The 10,170-nt window shown below is 55.4% G+C and overlaps 1 protein-coding gene across 1 annotated transcript; it reads right to left on the bottom strand.

The window, feature by feature from the left end:
* Positions 1-21: 21 nt before the first annotated feature.
* Positions 22-9,550, bottom strand: ITFG2 (integrin alpha FG-GAP repeat containing 2). Its single transcript, XM_055568458.1, has 12 exons — positions 9,115-9,550; positions 4,898-4,993; positions 4,316-4,357; positions 4,051-4,222; positions 3,166-3,305; positions 2,656-2,804; positions 2,176-2,273; positions 1,939-1,992; positions 1,744-1,835; positions 1,440-1,557; positions 923-1,096; positions 22-799 (listed from the first exon to the last, which is right to left on the bottom strand). Exons 1-12 carry the CDS (start codon positions 9,208-9,210, stop codon positions 696-698), a joined length of 1,335 nt encoding a protein of 444 aa, XP_055424433.1. The 5' UTR covers positions 9,211-9,550; the 3' UTR covers positions 22-695.
* Positions 9,551-10,170: the final 620 nt, after the last annotated feature.

Below are 10,170 nucleotides of genomic sequence, written 5' to 3'. Positions count from 1 at the left end.
TAAATCACAGGAGATACCCACTTTATTCCAACACTTTTGTAAATGACACTTTATTATAAAAGAGGCTTGTGTTAGGTGATTGTGTCCAACTGCAGGCTGATGTAAGTGCTTGGAGCACAGTTAACACAGAGAAGGCTAAGCTGTGATGTTTAGCAGGTGGGGTGTGGGAAATGCATTTTCCACTTAACGATATTTTCAACCTATGATGGCTTAATGAGGGTGTAACCCCACCATGGTGGAAGAAGATCTGTGGTTCGCCATTCCTGTAACAGGAATGTTACGGGAATGTAAAGTCAGTCGCCTGGAGCTGCAGGAGACGGAACTTGTGGGGGGCTGGGCCCTCACTGCCTTCACTCTTCTGGCCCCAAAGCCTGGTTTCCTTTCAAGTTGGGGCCCCACAAGTAGGGGGCCCTGTGTGTGTAGCCACTCCTCACAAACAACAGGAGTAGGGGGCTCTGGGGAGGGGCAGTGCCTGCTGACGGGACGGGTGAGGTACACAAGGAAATGGGCAGAGGGGCAGCTTGTCTCTTCCTTCACCAAGACGACCAAGGGGTCTACAGTCCCCAGCACGCAAGGGTGCCGCCATCCTTCCCCAGTAATGTGCACTCCCTGTCTTCCAGATGCCAGACAGCTGTGGGGGTGGGGGCGGCGGGGCGGTTCAGAAGGCTCCTTGTTCTGCCAGGAAGCCGGTCCAGCTAGGTGGGGTCCTGGGGGCCCGCGGGGGCGCACTGTGGAGGCTGGTTTGGATGGTAGAGGGTTTGGTGAAGCAGGGCGCGGGTGGCGGGCAGCTCATCAGGATCTGAGGGCGAGACGGAGGCTGGTGGGTCTGCTGGGACCTGTGCCACTGGGTGCCTGCAGCCACGGGCCCTGGGGCTCCCCCACACCCAGCTCTCCCAGCAGCCCTGCCAATCCCGGGGCTCACCCACGCCCAGCTCTCCCAGCAGCTCCCGGAACTCCGGCTGGGCCTCCAGAACTTTGAGCAGGTTGGTGGACTCCATCCGCTCCAACTGCACCTCCCAGTACACGTAGATCTTCTGGTTGAACGTGACGTACACGAGGCAGGGGCTGTTGCGGCTGTCTTTGCAGGCATACAGGCCTGGGGAGTCGGGGATGGGGAGACAAAGTTGGGAGGCTCAGGCCCCATGGGTGTTTGTGTCAGCAGTTTCCAGCCGCCCACAGACACCGAGCAGAGCACTGAAGGCCCCTTTCTGTTTCTCCTCTGTTGGGAACTCAGTAAAGCAAGGAAAACACTAAGATATCTGGTCCATTCCTGACACGGAGAGAAACCCTGGCAGGACGGCGTCCTAGTGGGTGTTTGCCGAGTTCCTGTCTCAGTGGCAGCCCCGGGGAACACAGGCAGCTTCTCTCGGGTGACGACCCCTCTCCCCAGGTCACTGGAGCAAGGGGACAGGTGTGCTGGGCACGGGGCAGGGTCCCACCTGCACAGAAGGCGCGGATGTTCTCGTCCACCTGGAAGCGGACGACGGTGCGGTTGTGGTCGATGATGTACGTCTGGCCGTCCCAGGCACAGGCGACCACCTCCTCATGCCCGTTGCCCTGAAAAAGGCCACACAGTGGATGTAGGGGTTGCTGGGAGCCTCTGAGAGAGGCCTCCTGCGGGGGTGCTGCTCACTTCAGGGGGTCAGACCTCTCCAGGGAGCCCTAAGAGGAGGAAAGACTTGGCTGTGGAGGGAGAGTGGCCCCACTGAAGGAGGCCGCCCCCCTCCCCCAGGTCCCGCTCACCGTGACGTCCAGTTTCTCAAGGGCGAAGAGCTGGTGGTCCACCTGCACCGACCACAGCAGCCTGTCCGCCTCCTCCATGAGCTTCAGGGTCCCTGCGAGGAGAGGCAGGCCGGGCTGGAGACCCCATCTCTGCGCAGATATCCGGGCACATGACCACCCACCCTGCACAGCCCACGGCTGACCTGGGGGACTCACCATCCAGGGTGCAGAGAGCAAAGAGGCCAGAGGCACTGCTGTCGGGGCTGTGGCCTAGGCGGGGAGGGGTTTGGGGTGGGGGCAGGCAGGGAGGAAGGACCAGAAGAAGGAAAGGTGAGATCAGAGCTGGCACTGAGGGTGGGGAGGGACGGCTAGAGATGGAGGGAGGCCCTGCACCTCCCCTCCTCCCCACTCACCCCTGCATCCGCCGCCCCACCCCACCCCCGCCGCCCCCACCTCGCTTGATGTTGCCGATGAGGTGAGTGGAGACGTTCTTGTTGTGGATGCGGCCAGAGGTCTGGTGCAACACGACGTCCCGGGAGGCCGGGGTCTCCCTGTGGGGAAGGGGGTAGGGGTGGCACTAAGTGGGAGCCCAAGAGAACCTGGTTCTCCCAACCCCTTGTGCTCATCTCTGTACGAGATTCCAGGGTGTGGACCAGCTTGGAGACTTGACAGCCCAGCCCACCTGGCCCAGGGGGAAGGTCAAGAGAGGGGGAGGGAGCGCGGAGCTGCCAGGCTGGAACCCCGGAATCTCCTCAGTTGCCACAACTCACGGCAGGGACTCCCTGGCCCCAGAACAATCTTCCTTAATGGGGCTCTGGTGCCGGCGCGGGGAATCGGCCAACACAGCTCTGCCAACTGCAGACCCGTCCTCAGCCCTGGGAGCCCACCTCAGTGCCAGGCACACCACTGTCCACAGACCCACACACCCCTTACCGAGTGCCCTCCATGGGTCCCTCAGAGGTGGGGGTCGCCCCAGGGTCCTTGTTCCAGGTACACAGCAGAATCGCATAAGCACAGCCTGGCTGAGACACCATGAGTTCAGGAACACCCAGGGGCCCTGGAGTCACCGAGAGACTGTCCACCTGCACCAGAGGATGGGGGCTTACAGGGGGCTGGGGAGAGAAGGGGGAGCCTGCAGAGGCCGGGACAGGAGGGTAGGAGCCCTGGGACACGTCCTTAGCCTTCAAGGACAGCAGCAGGGGAACGGCAGAGTCCACGGGGACCACCCACCACGACACACCACACCCTTGACTCAGCACAGCGGCCTTTCCTGTCTGCCTGTTACCCGCAGTCTCCCCTAAGACTCTCACTGGAAGTGAACTCCTCTGGGTCTCAGTCACCGGGCGATTTTCCCTTCTTCCCGCCTGCGCCTCAGCCCCAAGTCCCCTGGAGGATGGAGCCCCTCCCCACCCCTGGTCTGCGGTCCCGGCCTCAGCTGCCCACCTGACCCTCCAGCATCCACTTCTTGAGCAATACCAGCTGCCCCATCGGGTGCTCGGCACCTTCACCCAGGTCTTCCCAGCGGAAAGCCCGGACAACTCGGTCTGTGTAGCCCACCACCAGCTCACAACGGCCATCACCATCTGCACACCCGGAAAATAAGACGGGTCTGGAGCCAAGTCTGCCTTGGTCAGCTGAGTCCTGCCAGCACGCTCTCCCCACCCCTCCAGCACCAGCACTTTTTATCAGGTTCAAACTCGGGCCCACCTGCTGAGCCGCCACCCAACCCCTGGAGCCTGGGACCTGCTCTCTACCCTCCCTCACATCCAGAACCAGGCAGCTGCCTTGCGGGGCCTGTCATCTCTTCCCTGGGTACACGACTCCAGTGCCTTGATGCACCCATATCCCTACCAACACCCTCCAGACGGCCTCTGGCCCAAGTACCCGCCCCGCACCCTTGACCTTGACCTTGAGGGCTCACTCCTCTCAACCCTGACTTGTTGCTCAGATGACCCCTCCCAGCAGGGACTTCCCTGACAACTCCTCTCAGAACAGCCATCTCTTCCTCAACCCCCTCCAGCCCCTTTCTTAATGTATCTCCTCTATACCTTCGAGTGTACTATTTCATTTTCTTACCCCATTTCTATTGCTTATTTTTTGTCGCTACCTTGTAAACGTCCAAGAGGGCCATGATCTTTGTCTGTTTTATTCACTACTGCAACCCCAGTACCCAGGACGATGCCTGGTTTATGACAGGAGCGCAGTAACTCGGCGTTAAACGCATAACAACCGCCCAGACGAATACTGACGACCCCCCAGCTCCCTTGACCCCTGCTCTGCTGCCCCAACTCCTACTCCCCAGCTGCCTGCAAACACAGCCATGCCCACCGATGTCGCTGATCAGCATGACCTTGGTGTTGGCAGGGATGTGCTGCTTGAAGACTGGGCGCTGCTCCTCCCCACCAAGGGTCTCGTGGTGCCCGGAACCATCCAGGGACTTGGCAGGCGTCAGGTCACACAAGTGAAACCAGCCCTCTGCACTCACAGCCACCACCAGGTTCTGGGCGAGACGAGGCAGAGGAGGGGGCTGGTGGTCAGAGCACGGGAATCGGGGGTGGGCCGAGAGAAGCCCGCGGGCCCCTGGGCTTCTTACCTTTCCTTTATTACATACGTCTCCAACCCCAACGCAAGTGAGCTGCAAGAGAATAGAGAGGGGCTCGGGGGCCGCGCCTAGGGACCCCAGTGCTCCCTGACCTCCTTGCAACTCCGTCATTGGCTGAAAGCGCGTGCACACGGCCCGTGTCAAGAGGCTGTGCTAATCCTGTTACCGTGCTCTGGGTCCCGTGTACCAGACAGTGGTGTGTGGACCTAAAGCAGTGACGACAACTTGGGCTTAAACAAAACAAAAACTACATGTATCAAGGGAGCCAGACTACCGTTTCTAGACCTAATCAAATGACCACCCCGTTTTCTACTGTACTTCATACCAACAGACAACCTATGCAGATCCAGGAGCACTAGAGGAGTCATTCCATCACATAAAACGAAAACCAGCCCAGCTGTGTACTGTGCATCCGTGAGTGACAGCTGGGAGAGCTCTGCCTGGGGGCTTCCCTCCCTGACTCAAATGAGCCCTGAACCAGGAGCTGGTGGCCGAGCACAAGCTGGGGAGCTTGGTGGGGGCCCCCAGCTTCGACAGTGCCCGGACAGGAGGGACCCAGGGTTGAATACTGACCATTCCCTGGCAGGAGCAGGTAAGCCACGGCCGGCTATCATCATTCTTATACACTGACAGCTTTCCGCTGGTGTCCCCCACCACCAGTTCATTTAACTTCAAATGGAGAGAGAAGAGAGAGTTAGGCTGGGGTCCTGCTGAGCCATGCAAGGCCTTCTAGACTCGGCCCACCCTGCAGAAACCACAAAACCTCAATCTGTATCTTCAGTGACTTTATCACAGATATTTTTGAGACCAACACAGCCATGGTTTCCCAGTTTATTTCCACGCAGCGGTGTGTGGGCTTTGAGAGCAGGGCAGCTCAGACAAGGGGCAATACAGAATCTGCGATCCATCTCAGAAGAGCCTGACATCTGAACAGCTCAACGCCCTACCTGCCTGCCTTTGGCTCTTCTAATTCACCCTGATGCATGGGACAAGTTTTGAAAACAACCCCACATATGCAACTTTGGGGGAATTTAGGGCTTCCCTGGTGGTTCAGATGGTAAAGAATCTGCCTGCCCTGCAGGAGATCTGGGTTCAGGAAGATCCCCTGAAGAAGAGAATGGCAACCTACTCCAGTGTTCTTGCCTGGAGAATCCCATGGACAGAGGAGCCTGGTGGGCTACAGTCCATGGGGTCGCAAAGAGTCGGACATGACTGAGTGACTAACACACTTGGGGAATTTACCTTCAGAGTTCATACTTAATCAGAGGCCAAATAAAAACAGTGGTGGCTCTGGGGCACTCCCTCCTCTAGCAACAAGATCTTTTGATGTTGGTGCCTCGGAGCGGGCCCAGGTGTAAATGGTGAAGAGGCTCCAGACGCTCCCGGAAGCTTAGCCACCACTTGAGGGCAGTGGTGCCTGCACCCCCACTGGAGGTGCCTGAGGGGCAGCATCTGAGTTCTGGGCCTCTAGTGCCCTCAAGTGGTGGCCAAGCTCCCAGGAGGGTCTGGAGCCTCTTCACCATTTACACCTGGACCCTCCTTTCCCAGAGGTTCCCCAAAGGCTGGCTGCCCTTTCAAGGGGATAACCATGAAAACCAACTGGCTCCACAAACCTATTTCCAGATGTCCTTTCAAGATTCCCCCTTAGGGGGACATCTAACACCCTTCCTGTCCTCATATGAATACTATTTTCTCAAGAGATTTTTTTTTTTCACCATGAGGTGAAGCATGAGCAATCTTTTAGTTTCTGGACTAGAAAATCAAACCTGTGCCCCTTGCAGTGGAAACGCCGAGTTTTAACCAGTGGACTGCCAGGTAATTCCATTAATAGACAAATTATAATTTTTTTTTTTTTTTTAAGAAACAAAGAAAAATCAGAATCAAAGAGAATGCCCAGTCAGCCCTTTAGTTTTTTTTTTTTTCAGGGAAAAATCTTTGGAGGGGATCCAAAGACAGATGCCACAGACTTGCAGTTTAACAACTGCTGAGAAGGACCTCAGTCAGCAAGGGCACAGATGCAGGGATGAGACTCATAGAGCAGTGTGGTTAAGTGTGGTGAGCAAGCAGGTGCCGCTCAGAGGGCAGAACCCAGGCCACAGCAGGCGTCCTGGAAGGGGACCCTTCCAGGGTACTCCACCTGCTCCCCAGCATGGGTGCTCCTCTGCAGTCCATCCTGGCCCTGGCCTCAGGAGGTCACTCGGTGACACTACAGAACCAAGCTGCAGAGCACAGCTTCACTCAGAAATGCTAACAGAAACGAAGTGAGTTCTCTCTGAGTGGGTGTGTATTCTATCCCTGGCTTCTCCCTCTTAGCAGGAAATAAATCACTTGTAAAAAAACTTTAGGTGAATGGTTTATCAGGATGAAATAAAAGTCTTTTTTCTAGCCTGGAATCTCCTAAGATTGGCCTGGAGCACCAGTTACAAAATGTCTATGTACACTCATGCAGGCTGAATGGACCACATCCCATCGCTAGCCAACTACCTCACCTACTTGCCCTTCTTTTAGTTACATTTATTGATAACAGGCAAAGCCCCTCAAATTGCCTTGAGATACATAATAACATCTGCCTTTCCTAACAACTCTCATTTAGTCAACAAACATTTATTGAATGTTAATTATGCACCAGGCACTATAGGTGTTGGAAGGGAATACAGCAGTGGAAAAAAAGATTAAAAATTCCTGTCATTCTGGAGCTTACAACTTTTTTTTTAAGGGTAGTATAATATACCTAATGTTGCAGAACTGAGTGTGCAATGCAGTTAGAAAAGTACAATTTAATTTCAAAAAAAAAAAGTGACACTGAAGCTATGAGAAAAGGCATATAATCTTCCCTTTTAAACAAAGAAGACGATCGGATAAAATGGAAAATGACTATCTCTAGAGTCACTTCGGTAATTTACTGCTCTAAAATGCCTCCCTTGATTTTCTCATAAAATTATACTGCTTAGTATATGAAGAAACATGAAAGCCCAGAAAACATAATACAAATTTACGAGAATAACTTTTTCCTCCCTAGAGGAGGTAGAGCAAAGAGGCCTCAAAATACCTTTCCCATCACAGGGCAAAAGAGGCTAGGGACGGGGCGGGATGGGGTGGGGGTGAGTGGTGGGATGTTTTAGCCCTATGGCAGAAAGTGAAGAGGAACTAAAAAGCCTCTTGATGAAAGTGAAAGAGGAGACTGAAAAAGTTGGCTTAAAGCTCAACATTCAGAAAACGAAGATCATGGCATCCGGTCCCATCACTCCATGGGAAATAGATGGGGAAACAGTGGAAACAGTGTCAGACTTTATTTTTCTGGGCTCCAAAATCACTGCAGATGGTGATCGCAGCCATGAAATTAAAAGACGCTTACTCCTCGGAAGAAAAGTTATGACCAACCTAGATAGCACATTCAAAAGCAGAGACATTACTTTGCCCACAAAGGTCCGTCTAGTCAAGGCTATGGTTTTTCCTGTGGTCATGTATGGATGCGAGAGTTGGACTGTGAAGAAGGCTGAACGCCAAAGAATCGATGCTTTTGAACTGTGGTGTTGGAGAAGACTCCTCAGAGTCCCTTGGACTGCAAGGAGATCCAACCAGTCCATTCTAAAGGACATCAGCCCTGGGTGTTCTTTAGAAGGAATGATGCTAAAGCTGAAACTCCAGTACTTTGGCCACCTCATGCGAAGAGTTGATTCACTGGAAAAGACTCTGATGCTGAGAGGGATTGGGGGCAGGAGGAAAAGGGGACGACAGAGGATGAGATGACTGGATGGCATCACTGACTCGATGGACGTGAGTCTGAGTGAACTCCGGGAGTTGGTGATGGACAGGGAGGCCTGGCGTGCTGCGATTCATGGGGTCGCAAAGAGTCGGACACGACTGAGCGACTGAACTGAACTGAACTGAGTGTATTCCCAGGGAAAAGAGAGCATAGAACAGGGAGGTGAGGATGAGACGCAGGTAGCCAGAAGGCAACAATGTGCTTTGCATTTAGACTGTGAAATAGAGATTATGGGGGAAAAGCGTCCGGCACCCTCAACAGCCATGGCCCCCTTCGATGCCCCCACCCTAGAACGCTTGGCACATTTTAATCAATGGGCTTATGACATTTCTCTATTATTGTGACTATCGCGCAGTGGGAGTGTTCTGTCCACTTTTGAATTCCCCAGAATTTCGCAGAATCCTCGGACCACAATCCAACACTAACGACAACGCTGAGGCTTCCCTGAGCCTTCACCGAGCACCAGACTCGGTTCGGGCCTGTTCTACTGGTATTAACACACTTTAACGACGGGAGAAGGAAGGAGAGGAAAGGGAGATGGACACTGAGCTTGTAACTCAAGCCAAGGATGGCCGGCCAGGCGAAGACGCCCCGGCCAGGCGCCCAAAGCCGTCCGGTGGGCCGGGCCAGGCCGGGTCGGGAGGCAGGTGCTCCTGCGGAGCCGCACGCGCACTCCGTGTTTATTTTCCGAGGCTCTGAAAGGGAAGCGGGCCATGCAGTTTATTGGTTCCTCCTGGACATAAGTCATTGAACCACGCAGCAGACACGTTACGCGAGCCCCTATAAGGACACCGGACCAGGGTTCCGGAGCAACGCAGCCAGGACACCTTGCACCTGACCTGCCCACACGGCCCCTCCCAGTCCATTTCCCCTAGCGCCCGTGCGCACGCGCGCGAACCGCACCGCCCAGCCTGCAGGGCACGCCATCCGCTCCCACGCAGCACGCAGGCGCCGGCCGCCTCCCCCGCCCCTGGCCCCGCCCCGCGTGCGCAGACGCCTGCGTCTCCAGTGCGCATGCACCGACCGTGTCGTTGTCAACGTCTCCGAGGCAGATGGCGTGTGGGAATAGGCTCCCGCTGAACTCTAGGGCTACGCGCTGTACGTAGCTAACCGACCTCATCGCACTTCCGAGGGCTCAGGGACCGTGAAGCCCCGCTAAATGTTCCCCGAGCCCCCCTCGACAGCCGCCCGAGCGGAAAGGCCACCCAAAGCGGAAAGCTTCGTCAACGCCTGAACCTCCAATCGCGGCCTATCTCGCTAAACCTCGGCGAGGGGGCAGGCCTTCCGGGCGCGCCGGGCGTGGGGGCGGGGCTTCCGAGCCTGAGTTGAGTGACAAGACCTCGGACCACTCCTCTTCTCCGCCGGTTGCGGCCTGTACGGGTCTGCCGAAGCTGGCGGGGCTGAGTCGTTTCCTTGACAACAGGGCTCTCGAGAGCTTGACCTAATAACCTTGACCTCGTGCTTTGTTGCACTGGCAGTGAAGATTCCTAGCCCCTAGACCATCCCTGAGAATCATAACTGTAATAACCAACGACTCTGGTTTCCAACAATGTTTTTTAAAAAAAACAAAACTGTAACATCTCTTTGCTGCTGCTGCTGCTGTGTCGCTTGAGTCGTGTCCTACTCTGACCCCATAGGCGGCAGCCCACCAGGTTCTGCCGTCCCTGGGATTCTCCAGGCAAGAACACTGTAGTGGGTTGCCATTTCCTTCTCCAATACATGACAGTGAAAAGTGAAAGGGAAGTTGATCTGTCGTGTCTGACTCTTCGCGACCCCATGGACTGCAGCCCAACAGGCTCCTCCGTCCATGGGATTTTCCAGGCAAGAGTACCGGAGTGGGTTGCCATTGCCTTCTCCGTAACATCCCTTTCAGTTCAGTTCAGTTCAGTCGCTCAGTCGTGTCCGACTCCTTGCTACCCTATGAATCGCATCACGCCAGGCCTCCCTGTCCATCACCAACTCCCGGAGTTCACTCAGACTCATGTCCATCTAGTCAGTGATGCCATCCAGCCATCTCATCCTCTGTCGTCCCCTTCTCCTCCTTCCCCCAATCCCTCCCAGCATCAGGGTCTTTTCCAAT

The sequence above is a fragment of the Bubalus kerabau genome, chromosome 1, assembly GCF_029407905.1.
Source record: "Bubalus kerabau isolate K-KA32 ecotype Philippines breed swamp buffalo chromosome 1, PCC_UOA_SB_1v2, whole genome shotgun sequence".
Classification (NCBI taxonomy): domain Eukaryota; kingdom Metazoa; phylum Chordata; class Mammalia; order Artiodactyla; family Bovidae; genus Bubalus; species Bubalus kerabau.
This window is presented reverse-complemented; position numbering and strand designations above follow the sequence as displayed.

Coding starts and splice junctions, on each gene's coding strand:
- ITFG2 (XM_055568458.1), bottom strand. CDS start 9,210: ATGAGGTCGGTTAGCTACGTACAGCGCGTAGCCCTAGAGTTCAGCGGG. Junction 4,223..4,315: donor ACGTATGTAATAAAGGAAAG/GTAAGAAGCCCA, acceptor CGTCTCGCCCAG/AACCTGGTGGTGGCTGTGAG. Junction 3,306..4,050: donor CATGCTGATCAGCGACATCG/GTGGGCATGGCT, acceptor CCGGGTGTGCAG/ATGGTGATGGCCGTTGTGAG.